Source organism: Danio rerio, chromosome 7 (assembly GCF_049306965.1).
Source record: "Danio rerio strain Tuebingen ecotype United States chromosome 7, GRCz12tu, whole genome shotgun sequence".
In the NCBI taxonomy this organism is placed as follows: domain Eukaryota; kingdom Metazoa; phylum Chordata; class Actinopteri; order Cypriniformes; family Danionidae; genus Danio; species Danio rerio.
In genome coordinates this window covers 34110443-34132643 of record NC_133182.1, presented here as the reverse complement: position 1 = coordinate 34132643, position 22201 = coordinate 34110443, and the positions used below count along the sequence as shown (strand labels likewise).

Here is a 22201-nt window from a genome sequence, read left to right as displayed (position 1 = left end):
TTAAACACCAGCAGCTCATGTGTCTGGACTCAAACCGCTCTGTCTCGGCTAAACAGCTTGTCGATGGAGAGAGCAAGAGAGAAAAGCGCGTTTGGGCTGATAAAATGTTTTTTAATTACCAGACACTGCATTCCAGTCTTCTGTCTCAATCCTACGCTCTTCCTCCACTTTGATTTCTGATAATTGTGTTTGCTGATGTGGCATGTTTTTTCCCCTCTTCTTCTTTAATACTGCACCAGACCCTTAACTCTCCAAGTCCACTGAGGGAGGACAAGCGGCAGTTACACATCTCTCTTTTAATCAGCGCTTTACTCTAGATACATTGACTCTGCTACTCCATTTCTGTCTCTAAACCTGCAACAATGAGACTCAGCCATTGCATACATATTGTGCTGTTTGACACACAATCAATGTCATGCAGAGCAGCTGAAGACTCGGAGCTCAGAGCATGAGGGGTTAACCACTCATTAGGTTTGATTGTGTGTTTATGAGCCACTTGTGTATTCAGCTGTTTACACAAACTGTACATTTTAGAGCTATCAAAACCTAATCCCCAGCTGGCAATTGTAATACGAGCATTATAATCTGATCATTAAACAGAGAGCTCTTAGTAAGTTTTCACTAACATCAGGAGGTTAAACCTGACCGTTCCGTCTCCATTCGAGCAAGCACAACCCTGTCGCGTATTTAAGAATCCCGCTTTTGTCCTCCTATACAAAGAAACACTTAAGGTGGCATTCTTCCATTGCTCTTTTGGGTATGGCGACTTTGTTCCACTGACCGGGCCGATAATAGGTCAGGGCTTCGATAGGCTGTAGACACTATTGTTTTAAAGTTTGATGTGAGACCTGATCCTGCTGCTTGGAAGGCTGCGATCATATCATTGTGGATTTCAGCTCGCCGTGGGTCAGACTTGGCTTCCATAGCTGTTTGTCATGACACTTCACAATCCGACCAGTAGTCTAGGGTATCAACGCTGCATTAGCTGGACTCCGAGGGCCAAAGAAACAAAACTCTGCTTTGCTGAAGGATCAATGTCTGTTGAGGCTTTTGCAATCAGCAGCCGGTGACCATGATTGAGTGAATGAGTCTCCCCTAAGATAAGGCTGTAATCAACAGCGCACTAAATGTTCTTTGTTGTACATTCAATTATGCGCTAATGACTTGTGCAAAGTGGAAATCTTTAAATACTAATGCTATTTAAATTGTATATAAGTAATGCAGTAAAGAGGTAATAAGTAATAGAGGTGAAATATGGAAGAACTAAATAATAGAGGAGGAAATATATGAAATGATCAACACCCACCGAGACTGCATATAACAATGCATTTAGATGTGAAATATTCATTTTAGGTGAAGTTATTATGTTTATCTGAGTTGAAAGAGAGTGTATTTGCACCAGTCTTTTTGATTAACCTGTTGGTGTTGATCGAGATGAATATATTCAATTTAATTCAATTCATCTTTATTTCTATAGCACTTTTACAATATAGATTGTGTCAAAGCAGCTTAGAAGTTCAAGTAAATTGAAACTGTGTCAGTCCAGTTTTTAGAGCTGAAGTTCAATTTAGTTCAGCTTAGTGTGGTTTAAATTTTAGCAGTGAACGTTAAAACAATAAAGAGCAAATCTATTGATGCGCAGCTCCACTAGTCCCAAACAAGGAACAAAACTTCACCAATTGACGAAAGTAAAGGAAAAAACCTCAAGAGAAACCAGGCTCAGGTGGGCATGACCATTTCTCCTCTGGTCAAACTTCTTGTGCAGAGCTGTAGTCTAGGCGCTGGAGGCTTAAGAATTCTGGATTTCCATCACGGAGAAGCTGCAGGTGTGAGTAGGTCACTGGCAGTGTTCAAGTTGGCCCACTGGATCAACTTGTCTGTCACTGGGGTCTTTCAGGAATCAGTCTCATTCTCTCCGCTCCTCCATGACCACCACAGAATCAGCTCAGAATACGGCCTGGTCCAGGATTATGGATAGCTTGGCATAATTTATTCACAGGTCTTGGATCCAGGCCTGGATTAAGAATTCAGAGTTCCCTGGGCACATTGTCTTGTAGGGCCCCTTACCCGGCCGCACCCCAATAGTTGAAAAAAAAAAGAATAATATAATATTTAAAAAAATTAATCTGAGTTTCATCATAAGTTTATTTAAATTTTAAATTGAGATATTTAGCTGATGCTTTTGTCCAAAGTAACTTACAATTGAGGAAGAACAAGAAGATATTTAAAAAAAAATGTTAGAAACCTGTAACCATTGACTTGCATAGTATATATTTCCTATTATGGAAGGTAATGATTACAGGCTTTCTTCAACATATTTTGTGTTCAATAAAAGAAAGAAACTCATAAAGATTTGGAATCCATCGAGGACGAGCAAATAGTGAGTAAATTTAGCTTTTTGGTGAACTAATCCTTTAAATTATGATAAAGCACATTAAGAAATAATATAAATATACCTTTTCTGTATATAATAAGTAATAAAAACATACGTTTATTGCTTTCTATCTAAACAATTAAATTATGTTTAATTATATTTCAGTTCTTGTTTGAATGTGATGTTAAAGTTAACAAAAAATCGTTAACAAAATCTAAAAATTAGTAAAGATTACAAAACGCGTTTGGGAAATAAGCACATTAATATTATCCCAGAAAGCTTGAGTAACAGAACAACCCCAAAACAAATGATTTATAGTTTCAGGAGAGCAACATAACAGCTCCAAAATATTTATCACAACTCGCAAGATTGCTTTCTGAGGCTTTTATGCGCCTCTAGTAGAGGTTCAGCTTCCGGGTAAACGTCGATATACTTCCGCGTAACTTCCTCTGTTTTACTTTCATTGTTGACAGTTTGATAACTACTGATAAAATCTAACACAGTTAACAGGCAGACAGAAAGTCTTTAGCACATCTGGAATGACATGTCGCGAGTTTATTAGACGGAATGTTCGCTGCGTCAGTCGTGTTTTAAATGCGCTCATGCTACGTTAAACTGTTAGCCTCCTAGCCAGCTCTCCAGCTGCTGTTGGTCTGAAAATCCGGTCTAAAAGCCAAGATTATGTTTGTCGGTGTGTTTTTGTTATGCTTTTACTTGTTTTGAGTAACCTGAGCAATATGGAATCTGAGGGAATCGTCATCCGGATAAAGACGCCGGTGGGGGACATGGACTCGCCAGTGGACAGTCCATCACATCTCAACTTCAATGATTTGCTGGTGAGCAGCTGCTTTAATTTAACTCACAGCCAGTTTTCATCTCATATCTTATGACTTTTTAAAGAGGGAAACCATTTGTGGAGCATGCCATTTATTAAAATGTGCTTTTTGCTATGTGTTTTCGAATAGTGGTGCTGATTGACAGCTGTCAGTCAAATGTGTGATTGCTGAGATTCCCTTTTTTGACAGGCCGCGATCAGAGATGCCATGCCTGAAGCCACAGTCACAGCATTTGAGTGTAAGTATTGCTGCTGTATTTTACTTATGTTACTCAAGTTTAAATGCAATCAGTATAGCTAATAGAGTAAAAAGAAATAGGAAAACATAACTTCATTTCTTTGCAATACTGTTGTCCTGAACTAAAGAGTTGTTCATGCAAATGAGTAAATATACAGTGCAGGATAAAAATGCTTGTGGAAATTAGCTTGTAAATAATGGAGTTCGCTTTTATTTCAGATGAGGATGAAGTTGGTGACCGAATCACAGTTCGCAGTGATGACGAGCTCAAAGCCATGCTGTCCTATGTGAGTATGTCTGAAATTTCTGTCAGACTCTTTGTTGAGACTTTTAATTGATCTGTTATGTGGTTTGACTTCTAAAGCAGTTTTAAAAAGCAGACTACCGACTATTAAAAAACTTTGCTTAGAATTGTAAACTTAACTTCACAAATAAGGAAGTTAATGCACTTGTAAAATATTCATATATTTGTAATTATAGTAGTTTCTTAATAAATCAAATATATTTTAACTTTTATGATGAATAAGTCAGTTGTTTTGGATATTGTTATTGTCAACAAGAAATTGTGCAGACATTCATTCATACATTTGCACCTTTTTTTTTAATGCAAATTTTATTATGTCAAGTCAAACTTGTCACAAAATATATGTTTTACTACGAAATCATTTAGGATATCGATAATATAGCAGCATCCATAAAAATTATGCCATCGTTTACTCGCCTTTAACTTATTTGCGTTTTTTTTGTTATGTTGAAGTCCCTTAAAAGCCTCGTTTACATTATGAATGACTTGCAACAGCAAAGCGACAAACGACCGTTCATTTTAACGGAGTGCAAGCTACTTCCAGTGACCTCTGTCTATGCGAGTGACAGTGAACGTTGGTGACCAGGTGTGCATGAGCGATGCAACAAAGTTGAGAATCCTTCAACTTTCTTGAGCGACAGCCAATAGGTGCACCATTAGAGCTCATGTGATCCTATCTCAGCTTGATTGTATTCTCTGTGCTGTAGACCTGCATAGACCTGTTTGCAGCATGTCGCCACCCAGAGCGACAGGCAACTACAAAGTAGCTACTACTGACCATCTCGGCGACCATCTGGGAAACGCCTCTCTGGCAGTATGCTCGGGCATTCTGTCTGAATGGGGAAACTCTTTCTTTCAAATAAATGAATAACTTAAATAAACGTAATTTTCCAAAATGTTTGACACGCACACACGTAGCCTGCTGTACTGTCCCACTAACACATTGATTGAATAAGTGTCACAAAGTGAACACAAAGTGGCGTGTTGAAATGACTGAAAAACACATACTGTGGTAAATACTACACAACACAAACTAAATGAAATGAAATTATAACTGCTCCAGATTAGAATCAACATACAAATCAGCCAGAAAAGTATCAGTAGCATACTTTTATTGGTAATTTTTGGAAATTGCATCCCTTCCATACCTGCCAGTTTCATGCCAGTAATATGGTTTGCTCTTTAAAATGCAGTGAGGTATTGATTGTGAGTGTGTGCATTGAAGAGCCGCGGCATACACTGACGCTATATTTCAGCATCTGTTTTTCTCTTGCACTTGAACCTCATCTTACAGAAGTACAGCGACTTTAACACACATCTTTCTTTCTAAATTAATGTTTTGCATAAAAAAAAACACTTTGAAGCCACTGAAAACAGTAAACACACTACCGGAAGGCGCTGGTCACTATGGTGCCCTCCATGCAGCAATGAAGAAAAAGGTCTATAGTCTTTAGTTAAACACAAATGAGGAATTATTGAAGATTCAGTGGAAACTGAAAACCATTGACCTCCATAGCAATTTCTTCTTCTTACTATGGAAGTCAGTGGATACAGGTTTCCAACATTTTGCAATGTGTCTTCTTTTGTGTTCAACAGAACAATAAAAAACAAAAATACTCTGTAAACTGTTTCGGGAACAAATCAAAGGTGTATAAGTGATGGTACATTATGGAAAGAATTTTCATTTTTGGATGAACTATCCCTTTAAATTGCAATGCCCCCACCTACTATGTTGGAGTGTCAAGCAGATAGTTATTGGTGCTGGATTATTTACAGTTTTATCACGTCTGTTATATCATTGTCTGTATTTATTTATTTATTTATTACACTTCATGGTTATTATCAATACCAAAAGATTACAACAACACTTGTTTATATTGCGTGCAATGTTAAACAAAGCAAAATGCTTCTGGAAGTAGGTGGTCACTGTTGCGCTCTTTTCCAGTCTGTTGTATTAGATTTTTGAACGCTGAAAGTGTTTTTGTTGGAAGGGAAAAGCTATTACAAATCTATTATTCTAGATCTATTCACCCTTGGGGAAAGCGTTCTCATTACTTTGCTGATTGGCAAGGATGACAAGTAGCTACATATTTTCAGTTTTTTTTCTCTCCCCAATTTCTTCATCTCTTTCCGTTTTCTGGCTGCACATCTTGATGTTTCCATAGCAACGTGCATCTCTAGCTTGCACCCCCTGTTTTAAATTATACAGGTGTTAACCAAGCAAGATTAGCAAAGGGAAAACTCCTATATTAAATTCCTGTTTATATCTTTCAATATTCATTATTTTTTGTGTCGACTCAGGCAGTGGCCTCCCCATGTGACCAGGCACAAATTAAAAACATTCAAAGTAATTGTGTTTGATGTGTTTTGTGAAAAGCTAATCATAAACTTGTACCTACACTGAAAGAAATTACTTTGGTGTAGTCAAATCTAATAAATTTACTCTCATAATTTTAAAATTGTGATGTTAAGTGTCTTTCCCAGTGATGGGTTGCAGCTAGAAGAGCATCAGAGCAGAAAACACATGCTGGATAAGTTGGTGGTTCATTCCGCTGTGGTGACCCCAGATTAATAAAGGGACTGAGCCGAGAAAAAAATTAATGAACGTATGAATATTAGGCAAAAAAAAGGCAAGTTTATTTATATAGCACATTTCATACACAGTGGCAATTCAAAGTGCTTTACATAAACAGGAATAAAAAGACAAGTTTAGGAACATAAAATGTAGACAATAAAAATTATTAAAAACAGATAAAAACAAATTAAAATGAGTTAAAATAGGTTATAAAAGAATGAAAAAGAAAACGAAAAACATAATAGTGCGATCTGTCGGACTCAGCACAGTGCTCATTCAGTAAAGGCACAGCTAAACAGATGTGTTTTCAGTCTTGATTTGAATGTGCCTAATGTTGGAGCACATCTGATCATTTCTGGAAGCTGATTCCAGCAGCGAGGGGCGTAGTGGCTGAAGGCAGATTCACCCTGCTTTGACTGAACTCTTGGAACTTCTAGTTTATATGATCCTAAAGATCTGAGTGATCTGTTGGGTTTGTATTCAGTGAGCATATCTGTAATGTATTGAGGTCCTTGGCCATTTAGTGATTTATAGACCAGTAATAATACTTTAAAATCTTTAATCTTAAAATATTAAGTGTCAATGATAACTAGAATTTTTTAAGAAAATATTTAATATTTACATATTTACTTCATAAATTAAATGAATGGATATAGTTAAATATTAATATTAAATTACTTGTAATAATGAAATATTTTCTAATCATTGCAAACCTTATATTAAGTAAATTTTAATAATGGATATGTTGAAATGGATTTGAAGTTCCCAGCAAGCTTTGCAAGGGATTGAAATAAGTAGAGAATATTTTGAAAGTAAAAGTAGGTGTTTAAATTCGAGAGAGAGTTGTTAGAGTTTTATCCTGATTAGTTTGAAGATTAAGAAGAGTTTTGAGTACACTTTTTGATGTTGTTTTAAGGTTACCACCTTGTAGAGAAGTAGCACTCATGCTTAGGGTCTTGGCATTTTTATTATCAGCATTGATGTATGACACTTCACTAAGAGAGCCATTGTGCTAACATTACCTCTGGGATCAGTAAGCATTTTTAAAGTAAATTTGCTGTTGGGTTCAGTTTGCATAAAATAAAGTGAAATAAGACTTTTCAAATAGAAATGTGTGTCTTAATTTAACCAAGTTACACCAAATGTACTAATTTGTAACTAATAAGATTTATTTAAATGGATAAAAGCAATGTTCCTTCTGCTAAAACAAGAACTTGGTTAATTTAAATCTATATAGACTCAAAAGGAAAGACAATCAATTAAATTTGACATAATTAATTTAGGAGTGTTAGGTTAAACATTAAGAAAATTTTACTTGATATTGATAAGTTAATTGTGCCTGGTATGAGATAGTAAAATTTACTTGCAATTTGTTTGTGCAAATTGTTACGAGGATTTAAAGTTAATCTTAAAAGTAATTTTTTTCAGTGTTCTTTAAACAGTCTTTGTTTTGTTTTTGAGTAAGGAAGGGAATGTTGTTGTCTGCTCTTATTTCATGTCTTGTTCATCTTCTATCTTTTGTTTGTAACATCACCGTAAAAGTGCTTTCAATACTTACTGCTCACATCGTGGACACCAAATGTAATGACTCGTAATAGTTTTTCCCCCTGTGAAGTACAGTGGAAGTTAAATGAACTATCAACTTTTATTATTTATTATTCAATACTTAAAGTTTCGCCTCATTAGAAGCACAGGCCTCCTGGGTAGAGGAATTTTTCAAAATCCACTTTCAGCTGGTGTTGTCTTTTACCCCCCATCAGCTCTCAATGACTCTGGAGTAGCCATGGGCTTCAAAAGCACGGCTTCTGCAGGAAGGGAAATCACTTATATTTGATATTTATTTATTTTTAGATGCTTTATCAATGCTGCACCTCTCAAGGCCATTGCAGTCATTAGCCAGATTAGGCCAGAAGGTGACACACTGACAATGATGTCTCGCGGGTGTCCTGCACTGCCTGAGTGTAGTTTTTTTCTTCTTGTCTTGATTAATTCTGCGGCCACCGAATAGTTCGTTCTGAAACTCACATTTCGTCATTGGCGATATCTGCGAATGTTTTCATTTGTTATCGCGACAATTTGCATTAATGTTCATACACTGAGAGATTTTCATCTCATGCACATCATAAAAAATTCTTTGAGGCCATATTACTCTGACAGTGAATATTACCGTGCGTTGCAGATTGCCTCCTCGTCGCATTTTGGTTAACAGCACAACTGAGTCCACTTTTTCTGAAAATGAGTTTTTCCTCCCATGATGCCGTTTGCTCCTCTGGGGAGAGCACAAGCTGCTGAGAAGGGTGGAATTTAATATGCATGTAACATGTTCGGTGGCTCGCGCCTACATTTAACCAATCATTGTGGTCATATTTCAAGCGTGTGCCCTTTGCCTCGGTGGCTCCTGGGGTCTCTGCGGGGGCCTTTATAAATTTGCTTCAATTAATTCCATTTGAAGGGATCTGCTGTTATGTAGACTTAATAGGAATTAAGAGATGACTTCTTGCTTTACAGGTGCGTAAGCTAATTCGCCAGGCTCTCTGGTGGAATCTGACCTTCAAACTGTCTTGACAGCATGTTTTTTTTTTTTTTTTTTTTTGCTCCTGCAGTTTGAGGTCTCTGAGATGTTTTGGGTCCCTGGTGAACCTCTTCTTAGCACCAGCCTTTACAGGATGTTAGTTCAAAGTTAAAGACTGACCCATAGCCTTCCTCTCTCTTTCTCTCTCACACACACGCTGATCTCCCAGGCTGGGCCAGCTAATTACAGAGCGCTTTACTCGGGGTGTGTTAATGATCGGGGTCCAACAGAGCGGAGGTCCGACTCTTCTGTTCCCTCCAGCGCTCAAGCTGCCTTCCTGTGATCAAACTGCCTTTAGTTATTGTCCAACAAAGGGAGGTTTCTTTTAATACACCGTTACAGATTAGTTAGGTAATTGCAGCCCTAATCGATAAAGCAGCCGAGTGGAAAATTAAAGGTGTGTGTTTTGGTGGAGCTACATGGTTTCAGCGCCTGCAGGCAGTGCAGAGAGGTGACAGTGATAAATAGGGTATTTAATAACAGCTGCTCTAACACTGCTTCCTCTGCATGTCCTCGTATTCATCATGCATTCGCACGCAGCAGAGGGACGCCACTGTACCGCCGGCCCCTCGCTTAGGCTTCGCTTTTGACCTTTGTCTTGTTCTACCTTTGTCTCTCTTTCTTCTGTCTCTGTGCTTCTTTCAGACACTAACACTCTCCCCTCCTAACATGTCCATCTGGATTTGTGGTTTTTAATGGCTGTATTGTGTGTGATAGGGGCTCTGTGTTTGGGCACAAAGGTCTCGTGCTGGACTGAGAGGAGAGGACGAGCGACCAGATGGTTCTGTTAAACGAAACATCAATTGAATGTGCTTTTGGCAGGAGACACAAATCTGTGTCGCGGTTAAAAGAGAAGGGTTCTTTTGAAGTACAATCGGAAGTGCTAGGTGACGTTTCAACTTAAGCAAATATTGAATATTTAGACATAGATCAAATATACACTACTGGTCAAAAGTTTGGGATCATTTTTTTTCATGTTTTTTTTTAAAGAAAGCTATTCTGTTCATCAAAGCGGCATTTATTAAATGGAAAAAATATTTTAAATATTTATAAAAATCTTAAATAACTGCTTTCTTATTGTGTGTAGTTTCAAATAAAATAATTACTCATGTCAATATTGATTTTATCACTATTACCATTAATAATCATAATAATAATACAAATAATAATAATAATAATAATAATTAATATTAGTGTGATTTCTGAAGGATCATGTGTCTTTGTAGACTACAGTAATGAAGCTGAAAACTCATCTTTAAAATCACTTGAATAAATGGTTAAATAAAATAAATAATAAGCAATTTTTGAACAGTTATTTTATAGTGCATTAGCATTTCACAATTGTACTATTTGTGATGTATTTTTTATTAAATAAATGCTGCTTTGGTGAGCAGGATAAGCTTATTTTTAAATATTTAAAAATCCTACTGACCCCAAACTTTTGACTGGTAGTGTATGCATAATTTTTATTTCCTATACAGTTAAAGTTAGAATTATTAGCCCCTCTTGGAATTTTCTTTTCTTTTTTTAAATATTTCCTTAATGATGTTTAAAGAGCAATGAAACTTTCACAGTATGTCTGATAATATTTTTTCTTCTGGGAAAAGTCGTATTTGTTTTATTTTGGCTAGCATAAAAGCAGTTTTAAAAAAAAATCAGATCAAAATTATTAGCCCCTTTAAGCTATTTTTCTTTCGATAGTCTACAGATCAAACCATCATTATACAATACCTTGCCTAATATCCCTTACCTGCCTAGTTAACCTAATTTACCTAGTTAAGCCTTTAAATGTCACTTTAAAGTGTATAGAAGTGTCTTCAAAAATATCTAGTCATATATAATTTACTCTCATCATGGCAAAGAATAAATAAATTGGTTATTAGAAATGAGTTATTAAAACTTTTATGTTTAGAAATGTGTTGAATTTTGTTTATTTTCGTTAAACAGAAATTGGGGAAAAAATAAACGGGGCTAATAATTCTGACGTTAACTGTATATCTGTCTACACTGGGGAAAAAAAAAATTCTAAAAATTGTTGCTAACAATTTATATGCGTTGAATTTAAACAAATTGAATTTAGTTACTTAATTCATTTGCTTAAATTCAGCCCAAAAAAATGTTTACAACCATTTAACTTAGTAAATCTAAGGAATCATCTTTGATAAAATTTTTTCAGTGTATATGCAAAATATCACACAACTTTTATGTAAGTCATTGTACATTGCCAGTTTTTTTAATTTTAAAAAAGAATGAGTAAAAATGCTATATCCACTACAAAATATTGAACTATATTTTGAAATTATGACAGACTCTGTCTTTTCGGCTTAGTCCCTTTATTAATCATGAGTCGCCACAGCAGAATAAACCGCCAATTTATCCAGCATACCCAACATTGGGAAACAACCATACACACTATTTTACACATGTAAACTACAGCCAATTTAGCTTATTCAATTTACCTATAGTGCATGTCTTTGGACTGTGGGGAAAACCAGTGCACCCGGAGTGAACCCACACAAACACAGGGAGAACATGCAAACTCCACACAGAAATGTCAACTGACCCAGCCGGGGCTCAAATCAAGACCTTCTTGCTGTTCGTCTGCGATCGTACTACCCTCTGTACCACCATGACACACTTAACATGCTAAAGTAATTAATGTAATTTAACATTTTATTGATATAAATATGAAAACATCACATATAACAGATGGATCAGATAAAATAATTTTAAAGTCAATAAGTAGAGTAAATGTATTAACTTTACAAAAATTTTACATAAGTAAAAGCAAAAGTAATTTGTGTTTATTGTTCAGTCTATTTTGCTGAAATCTAAAATGCAGTGTCTATATTAATGCCAAAGATTTATTAAATAATAAATACTGATAATTACACAAATACCTGTTAAAATTTTTGTGAAATTATATAATTTAGCCTTGTTGAGTGAAGTCTGAAGTTCAACTCCTTTATTTCTGGCACAGATTAATTAAAGAAAGGTACTGATAATTAAAGCCAAAAGCTTGCCTTGACATTAATAATGGTGTTAATAATATAATAAAAGCTTTATAAATGCCAGACTCTATTTCAGCCTGTTATGCGGTGTAATTAATTAATAGGCAGCCGTTACTGGCAGATTGCTTTTACGTCAGGCTGAAATGAGAAAGTTCAGTGATTGGACTGCGCCTGGCAGCCATTACAACGGATGAATTGATACAGAGGGTGGCCGGTGTTTCAGAAAGATTACCTGAGCTGGGTGCCTGATTCATTTAACGTCTTTTCTTTTCTTCCCAACACCGCAAGTGACTAGGAAAGAAAGCGGATGTTGTGTTTTTTTTTTTTTTTGACATAAGATTGCTTTTATGTACTCCATGGGACTTTTTTCCCAAAGACTTTCACAGAGTGTAATATTGATTCTGTGTGCAATATTCTGAAAAAAAAAAGAACTGGGCTGTTTTTAAGAGTTTTGTTCTTCTATTCTCTGCAGTACTGCAATACAGTGATGGAGCAACGCTTCAATGGACTGTTACCTGAGCCTTTACAGATATTTCCACGAGGTGTGTATAGTGTGTTGGTGTGTTTGTCCAAATTACAGTTTAACACTGCAACAGTAAATGTGCCAGAGGCCCACCTAGAGCCAGTTTAATACTCAGTTTATTACCTTATACTCAGCAATGTCCTGCTCACATGTTTAAGTGTGTGAGCAAATCCCAATTTACTTCATGCTGAGTGGCTTCTGTGAGAGCGATACATTTTAGATTGGTGATGTAAATTTCTCCTGAATACATAGACATACATACATATATATATATATATATATCAGGGCTCGAAATTGCGACCATTTTGGTCGCATATGCGCCCGAAAATTTATCTATGTGACCTCATAATATATTTTGGCGCATTAGTGCGACTGCAGATAATGGTTGTAGTGCGACCTGTTTTGATTTTTTGTAAAAACGTGCTGAATTGGTCTTCCCTGCCGCTATATTGGTTCATATTAGCAGTCAATCACTCAAGACTTTCCGCTGTCAGATGACAGGGAAGGAGCTTTTATGACCACGGGAAATACAAACGGCTAAAGAGTAAAAACTTAAAGCACACAGGTTTGCAAACCCCACCTAAAGTTGAGGCGCAGATGAGAGCGATCATGACACGTCACGTGGTGAATAATGATCCGCCAGCTGAGATCAATCGAGTACGCGCTTCTTGGAGAAGGTGGCAGAATCTCGATGCGTTGCATTCACTGCGTGTTCAGCGCAAATGTCCGCTAAAAGTCAAATCAAATACTGTACATATCATCGCCAAAGAAGCTCGCCTTTACTAAGTTTACACTGAAACTGCGGCTCATAACAAAGACCGGTATTGCGCCGATCGTTAGCGCAAGAGTCCTGCTCTGCCTGCTCATAAATTGGGTCGGCTGACTCGCCAGCTTTCCACTAACTCAGAAAAATGAAAATCAGCTCAGACTGAACCTTTAAATTGACACAAACTGAAACCAAAACTTTTAAAGAGTGATAGAAGTGAGACTTTACTTACCTTCTTTTGTCTATTCTTTTTTTGAGTTGTACATTATTATTTTTTTTATTTACTGATGACTGCTTTGCAGCTTTCATCATTGAATTGAATTATTTATTATAATCTTTTGTTTGTTTTGTAGCAGAAATAATATTTACATGCATATTAATTGACATGCTTATAAAACAGCTGTACAAAAAAAAACATTTCTTACTGCAATGCTTCATTTTTGTTTGATGCAAACTATACAATTATTTTTCATAAAGTAACAGACTTTTTATAGCAGATAACCTACATTCATGCTCATTCAAGGCAGTATCATAATGAGAAATGTAAATCATTACTATTATTGTCATTTTTTATCATCATTAATATTCTATGGCCTAATTATTAGACATTCATTTTGGAATTATTGCACACAAATATCAATGTCTTCGCAGCATTAGTTAGATAGTTGTTTCTGGTTTTTGTCAGTCCTATTAATGTTGTTTTAAAATACAATAAATCCCTTTAAAAACTATTTGCAGAGGTGCTCATTCATTTTTGGTGGGTGCTCCTACATTTTTTCTGGTGCTCCTAAAAATTTTTTGGTGCTCCTAAATATTTGAAGTTGGGAGCACCGGTGCTACCAAGTAAAAAAGTTAATTTCAAGCCCTGTATATATATATATATATATATATATATATATATATATATATATATATATATATATATATATATATATATATTGAAGTCAGAATTATTAGCCCCCTTTTGATTTTTTTTTTCTTTTTTAAATATTTCCCAAAAGATTTTTAACAGAGCAAGGAAATTTTCACAGTATGTCTGATAATGTTTTTTCTTCTGAAGAAAGTCTTATTTGTTTTATTTTGGCTAGAATAAAAGCAGTTATAAATTTTTTTTAAAACCATTTTTGGGACACAATTATTAGCCCCTTTAAGCTATTTTTTTTCGATAATTTACAGAACAAACCATCGTTATACAATAACTTGCCTAATTACCCTAACCTCCCTAGTTCACCTTATTAACCTAGTTAAGCCTTTAAATGTCACTTTAAGCTGTATAGAAGTGTCTTGATAAATATGTAGTAAAATATTATTTACTGTCATCATTGCAAAGATAAAATAAATCAGGTATTAGAAATACGTTTTTAAAACTATTATGCTTAGAAGTGTGCTGAAACAATCTTCCTTCCATTAAACAGAAATTGGGGGAAAAAAATAAACTGGGGCGCTAATAATTTAGGGGGGCTAATAATTCTGACTTCAACTGTGTGTATATATATATATATATATATATATATATATATATATATATATATATATATATATATATATATATATATATATATATATATATATATATAATACACATACACACACACACACATTTTTTTTTACACCTCATTATGTCTGTCTTGTTGTGTTGCAGGTATATATATATATATATATATATATATATATATATATATATATATATATATACATACACACACACACACATTTTTTTTACACCTCATTATGTCTGTCTTGTTGTGTTGCAGGTATATATATATATATATATATATATATATATATATATATATATATATATATATATATATATATATATATATATATATATATATACATACACACACACACACACACATTTTTTTTTACACCTCATTATGTCTGTCTTGTTGTGTTGCAGGTATATATATATATATATATATATATATATATATATATATATATATATATATATATATATATATATATACATACACACACACACACATTTTTTTTTACACCTCATTATGTCTGTCTTGTTGTGTTGCAGGTAGATTCGTGCAATCATTTTAAACATTTAAAATATTCTGCTCGTGTTCTTTTTCTTTGGCCTCATGTGATCTACAATCTAGTCAATTTTCTTTTCAGCCGGTAAGACCCCAGGGATCCGCAACATTCACGGCCTGAAGGTATGTGTCTCAATGATTGTTTCAGCAGAGTTGGGTATGGATCGGTTATGCTGTGTACCACTTATTGAAATGTCAATTGAAGTCAAGACTGTCTCTTTTTCTGTCTGTCCCTCATTTTCTACTCTCCCATCACTCTTTGTTGTATGTTTTATTATCTTGCTTTTGATTTGATGGGAAGCTTTTATATAGAAGTTATTGAAAATAAAATGTTTTGTTAAAATACAAATATACACTATAAAAATGCAATTAATATTTTCCAATCTCAAACATTGTAGATGCAGTTTTCTTGAGAAAGAAAATAAAAATCAGAAAATCGAAATTCCCACAGCTGTTGGTTTTTCAGAGAAAAAAATCTTTGTTGCTTAAATGTCAAGGGTTTATGAGTTCCCAGCGTAAATATATTAATGTATTTGCTTATTATTATGAGATTGTTGTCATTTTTATTTGTTTGCTGACCTAATTAAAGCTTTTGTTGTTGATTTGTAATTATTTTAAATTATTTGACTTTGACTTTCTTTATTATCCACAAGTGGAAATTTATCTTTTGCTTTACCAAATAATTACATCAGCATTTACATTACATATACCACACATAAAAAAACAAAAAAACAAGTAACACAAATACATCCAATGTCATCACATAAATCACATTACAAACACGATTAACCCAATTCTTACTTAAAACCTAGCATTTAAAATTCTAATGACAGTTTTTGCTTTTCTTTAACCGGCAATAGTCCAAACCATGTTAAAACGTACAACAATTTTGACCTAATTCTTATTTACCACTCTTATATACTGAAAGACTATGTAGGACAGGCCAACAAAGACTTTTTCGTCTGCGGAAATTAGCGAAGTGTAATATTGATGTTACTCTGGTGGCATTTTATAAGGCCTATATAGAATACATTTGAACCTTTTCATTGGTTCGTTAGCTTGTACTTTAAAAGTAAAACAGATGAACTCACTGTCTTACATACCTGCTGCAAAGTATTAGTGGCAAAAGTGCTGGAATTATTTGTATGAAATCCTATTTGTATGAAAGCCATGTGTTAAAGAATGCCCATCAGACTACGTCTGATATATATCATCCTCTTTTTTTTAAAATTAATTTCAAATACTTCCCTCAGGATGTTGGTATGGGGTCCTTTGGCAAGGACCAACAGATTTAAATTTGCATTTTGGTCCTTGTGCGATTGATTTGATTTGCTGAATTTTAATGGGAAGAGGTAGTTGCTGTCTTTTAGTTCTGTTAATGTTGTTTAATGTTTGTCTTAAGTGTGTGGTGTGATATATGTGTTGTAAATCTATTTCGCTGTAGAACAAATCGCCCCAAAAGAGGACAATATAGTTTACTGTAACAGTAAATTACCATACCCCAAATTTGTTGTAATGTTAAGCGTTCCTCTTTTTACATTTTGTGGCCAACCATAGTTAGGCCTGTCACAATAATCAATATATCGACTTATCGCAGTATATATATAGCCCATACATTAAAACCAATTTAAGCAACATTTTAGCTGATTGTGCAACCTCTCTGTGTCCAACGGAAGTGTCATTGTTACAGTATGGTTAAACTTACTATTAAATTTACTTAAATTACTATAGTTTATTTTCATGTGGGTGTCTGACAACTGGAAATAGATCTGGTAGCAGATACTGTTACTTTTTACCTCCACTTTTTTTGTTAACATATATTATTAATTATTTGTTTTCTGTTTTATGGATTTTCACATTCTGATTCCCATGCCTCATTATTAAATTGTTAAATGGACTATAAGTAAACAAAATACCCTTAACAATAAATATGATGTGTTATTTGGAAGAGTGTACTGTACTTGCATTATGTTGATTAATATATTGTCATTCTAGCATTATACAAAGAGTGGCAAAAAATGGTGTAAAAATGATAATAATATAGTTTATCGCAATATGATTTGGAGCATTATAGCGCAAAAAAAAAAAAGGATATCGTGACAGGCCTAATCATAGTTAGCATAGTTAGCTTAATATGTTAAATAACCTGTTAAACTGTATGTCCAGCTAATTAAAGAATTGTCTCAGCCTCAGACGTTTAGCCAAGCACACCCCATAGAAATTTGGCTAAACATCTGATGCATATGGCACACTTTTTTGTTTTTGGAAACACTTTTGTAGTTCACCAGTCGTCCTCTGATTGGTTTAAATATACAAAATTTCCATGCGTTGAGTATGCAGCAATATTTATCAGCCCACCAGGAAACAAGTCTGAGCAGATAAAAAGCTGTGATATTTTTATTAACGACAGTGTTCATTAATAAATGTATTACTTTCTTAGACATTTGTGACAATGAGCATTTTTCAATTTGACTTAAATTGACTTTTTGGTAATACTTTATTTTAGTGGTCCGTTTGAGTATTAGTAGACTGTCTGCTAAATATCTATTGACAATGCTCCTTCAACAGACATTTAACTTTCTATATGAAACTTAGCAAGTACTTGTCAACTTACACTAACCCTAACCCCAACCTAACAGTCTGCTTATAATCTAGTGAGAATTAGTTGGCATGTAGATGCAGTGTAACTTAAATTTAACAAACAGACCATCAAAATAAAGTGTGACTGACTTTTTTTTTTTCCAATGGCAATGAAAACCTTAAAATATTCTGTCATTTTGGTCATAAAGATAATAGAGAGATTTTGTTCAGAACAGAGGTTACTTGATTTGTGGATTCTTCCAAATGCAACAAAATCTTGCTTTTATAGAACCAAAAAACCTTTCACCTTTCAGTCATATTTCATCTCAATATGTAGAAATGCATCTCTCAAATAATGTATGAATAGATATTTAAAATATTGATGCGTCATTATGGTAAACTTTTAAATATTTTTTTGAGTGAATAGGGTACGTTTGCATGCGGGCTATTATGTAAAGGATAATTCCAAGCCCGAAAACATGATGCGATACAAAACCAAATATGATTTGGTTGTATTACCTGTGAATCATATAATATAGTGGGCGGTCCTTGACCATTAAAAGCAACCAGACCTTCACAGTCAGTCTGAAGTCTGGATACGCGAGACTAATAAAAGAATGACTAATGAGAATTTGGCAAAAAAAATGTTTGGTTTTGACAGATACATTAACTGTATTTATGTGTATTGGCTATTGATTCTTATTATGTTTTGCAAATAAATCAGTAGCTTTATCAGTTTAGTTTATAGGTGTTATGTATCTTTGTAAGGCACATTTGAAATTGATAAATTTACATCACATTTTGAGAATTTTGGGGTTTGGAAGATTTTAGGTTTTGATTTTGGAAAAATATCTTGTGCTTGCTAATACTGAAGTGTCTTTTAAATTAGCTGTATTTTACTTGTGTAATTATTTTTTATAATGGAGAACGTTTTCCATGTTTTTTTTATCACTTTTGATGCTTTAAACGTATCCTTGTGAGAACAAAAATGATACATTTCCCATAACAAAACAGCATCTACTAAATCCAAACTTTTGAATTGTGTAGTTTGATTTTCAGCTCTATTGGCTTGAAAAGGGTATAAAAAATCCAGATAAACTGACTTAAATGAGGTCTTCATAGACACTAATTAAGAAGAGAATCACTGCTTTACTGCTTCACACTATTTGACCTTCAGACCTCAATTAATCTGCTTATTTATACAGGGACTCTCTTTGAGCCCATTTCCTTCATTCTCCCACAGCGATCCATTAGTGCGGCTCTGACAATAAGCAGCTTCATGAATCTTCTTTAATGACAAATAAAGGACGTGATGTTGATTCATCCATTTTTTTTTCTTCACCCAAGGATGTTCCCAGAGTTATATTTAATTTTGCCTGATAGATGAAGTGACCCCTTTCCTCAAGCCTCTATCTCTAGATCTCACTGTCTCCCCCACAAAAGCCAATTAACCTTGCGGCCAAACCAGGCAGTTTGCTGTTGAATCACAGGTTAATTAGCACAGGTTGTGATTGTCTTTGTTTGCCCGCAGGTGAACACGCGGCCCGAATCCTCGAGTGGCAGGAGCTCCTCTGCAGCTGATTCCCGCTCCAGCGATAGGTGAGTGATCCCACATCACATCTGCACTCATTAAGTGGAGGAAACACAGGGAAAAGGCTTCATACCAGTGTTTGTTTTGTTTATTAATACTGAAAGGTGAAGCTTGCATTTCAAGTGCATACATTGATGACTTTGCTGGAATGAGTGTTTTGAAATGTAGTTAATGATAGAAATTAACAGGATACGGAGTGGATAAACCAACATACACTACTGGTCAAATGTTTGATTAGTTTTTTTTTTTTTTTTTTTTTTTTTAGAAAATTATTCTGTTCATCAAGGTAGGGCTGCACGATATTGGAAAAAATTGACATTGCGATATTTTTTTCCTCTGCGATATATATTGCGATATTTTTTATATAGATATATACTTCAGACTAGGGCTGTGACGGTCACCATGACAACCGCGTCACCGCGGTGGTCAGTTGCCACCTCGGTTGTCTATTGCCACCGGCCGTAGTACGTGACGTCACGCACTTTAAAACATAGATTACTGTTATGTTGCCAAGTATTACATATCTGTTAGAATATAACATTAGGCGCGATTCAGCAAGTTCAAGTTCAACCATGAATCTTGTTAGAAAACGAACTCTTACATCTGGGAACATTTTGGATTCGTGCCGACCGAGAAAGGTGAACGAATCAATTTGGATTAAGCTTTTTGTATGGGGGTTTTAAGTAAAGTGTGTTTTAATATTCACTGCTGAGAGTCCAAACACTGAGGAGCAAATCCATCGATACGCAGATCCACGAGTCCCGAACCATGCAAGCTAGTGGCGATTGATGGCGAGGGAAAAAAAAGCCATGTAGGCTTAATCCTGTCTTCTAAATACAAAAGCCCAGCTCAGCCAGGCATGGCAGAGGCATTTGCAAAAATGGCCAGATAAAAAAGAGAAAGTAATAAATGGAAGACATTGACGAGAAATGGAGCAACATATTTGGTAACTAGTTAAGAACGCGCCGCTCCGCAGCGTAGAGAAACCTGCGTTGCGAGAAATGAGGGCGGCGGAACAGAAGCAGAAGCCCTCTCTCGCATGGTTGTGAAAAAGTAGCCTGTCTGTGCATTTTCGCTACAAGCACACCGTCTGACAGTGTATTGCTGGAAACATTATAACCCCATTCTTCACTTAAACCGGGCAAAGTCAACATGTTAGTTTTTCTGGCAAATAATTTAAAATATGACTACAAAAGGTGGAGAGAACCTACGCTGTTTTTTTTAAACATCTGACTTATATTGTTACTAGGTTAATATTTTCTTTTTACTTATAATTATTAATATTTATATTATTATTACACTGATTAGTAAAGTGCCATTTAGGCTATTTGTTCAGTTCTTAAAAATGTAACGTTTAATTGTTATTATTATACGGTTTCAAACAGTTAAAGTAATTTAATATTTAACTACAATATTTATAAACAGTTTTGTGTTGTTTTATTAACGAAAGTTAAAAAATAAACATGTAGGCCTACGTTTATACGGGTGTTTTATTTATTAATATTTAATTAAGTTATTCCTTAACCTTACATAAAAGGTAAATTAACTTAGGTAGGCTACATTATTTGTTGATGTACAAGATCGAGGAACATGTTTGCCAGTAAATAATGTTCTCACCACTTTAAAAAAATAAATAAATGAATAACTTGCGAAAAGGATGCAATAAAAAATGCAAGCGCTTAATCATTCTTCACAATCGGATTCGTATGTGCAATAAGCCGAGGCTATATTGCGCAGACAAGAACAAGCCCTAAAACTAAGTCTAGAGAGAGAATTAATACTAGTGAATATTAATGATTATAAACACGAACTGCGTTGTATGATAAACGCATCACAATGATGTTGTGATCTTTTCTGAAGAACTGATATGTTATCGCCGTCTCTCCAGCCAGGTTTTCATCTGCTTTTTTTTTTCTTCTTCTCGATACAAACAATAAAGTATCAGCCCCAGACCAGTGGTTTAAATTATATTTTACTCTCCTGATTTCTTTTCTTTTCATTAAAAAAAATAAATGTCTAAAGTTTTGTATTGCATATATATATTTAAAGATTATCATTCAGCCTACCTGCAGCGCATGAGGTTGTGTGCTGGGCAAATCCCCTTTACTCATGCTACCCATTTCATTTATGACACTGTAAACTTGACTTTGCAGGCTGATCATCTTTAAACTCAAAAGGTGTTTTTAACTTGAGACTGCTTCTGCATAATGTGATGTTTCTTATTACAACTGTTAGCGGTGTCAAAATGAAAGCAAACATTAAAAAGGGTTTTGTTTTATCAATTGTATAGTTTAGTTTTAATAATAGCTAATGTATATAATAAATTATAATATTGATTATTGTGTAGACTACAGTGTCCAACAAAACAATTGTATTAGGTTACTCTAAAAGACCAAATCCCTAACTGAAAAACGAATGTGAAAATGAGTTGCGTCTCTGCTAAAATTAATTTAACGACAAATTTCTTTCGAGTTTTTTCCCCTTTAGAGATCAAAAGAGCTGTATTTAAAGAATTATTTAACGAAAACATGAATTGAATGCCCAGTTCTTTCCCATGTGAGTTTGGTGCGCCTCCACGTCTGCGTTTTTAAGGTACAGGTGCACCCTGACCTGAAGCGGGGACCAGATCTCTGTATTGCTTTAATTTCTCAATTTTCATAACTGCATTGCATTTTCATATGGTAAAATATAAAAATTTATGTTCTGAAAGTAGGAATGACGGCAGTGTTAGTAATTAATGACAGGAAGAACTTTCACTTTTGAGTGAACTTCTGTCACGTGTTA

The 22201-nt window shown here is 34.6% G+C and overlaps 1 protein-coding gene across 13 annotated transcripts in view; it reads left to right on the top strand.

The window, feature by feature from the left end:
- map2k5 (mitogen-activated protein kinase kinase 5) overlaps positions 1-22201 on the top strand; it is a 143357-nt gene that overhangs the window by 44542 nt on the left and 76614 nt on the right. For 6 of the 13 annotated variants that reach the window (XR_012382258.1, XM_005168840.6, XM_073906006.1 and 3 more), the window contains exons 1-6: positions 2798-3210; positions 3400-3448; positions 3667-3734; positions 12382-12451; positions 15329-15369; positions 19358-19425. Coding sequence is in view for 11 of the 13 variants with exons in the window: in XM_005168840.6 (XP_005168897.1) it covers positions 3079-3210; positions 3400-3448; positions 3667-3734; positions 12382-12451; positions 15329-15369; positions 19358-19425 (428 nt within the window). In the remaining 2 variants the exon portion in view is untranslated. Of the gene's footprint in view, positions 1-2797; positions 3211-3339; positions 3449-3666; positions 3735-12381; positions 12452-15328; positions 15370-19357; positions 19426-22201 lie in introns of those variants that run through there. The other 7 variants (XM_073906007.1, XM_009303206.5, XM_073906010.1 and 4 more) reach the window with 3 other exon arrangements.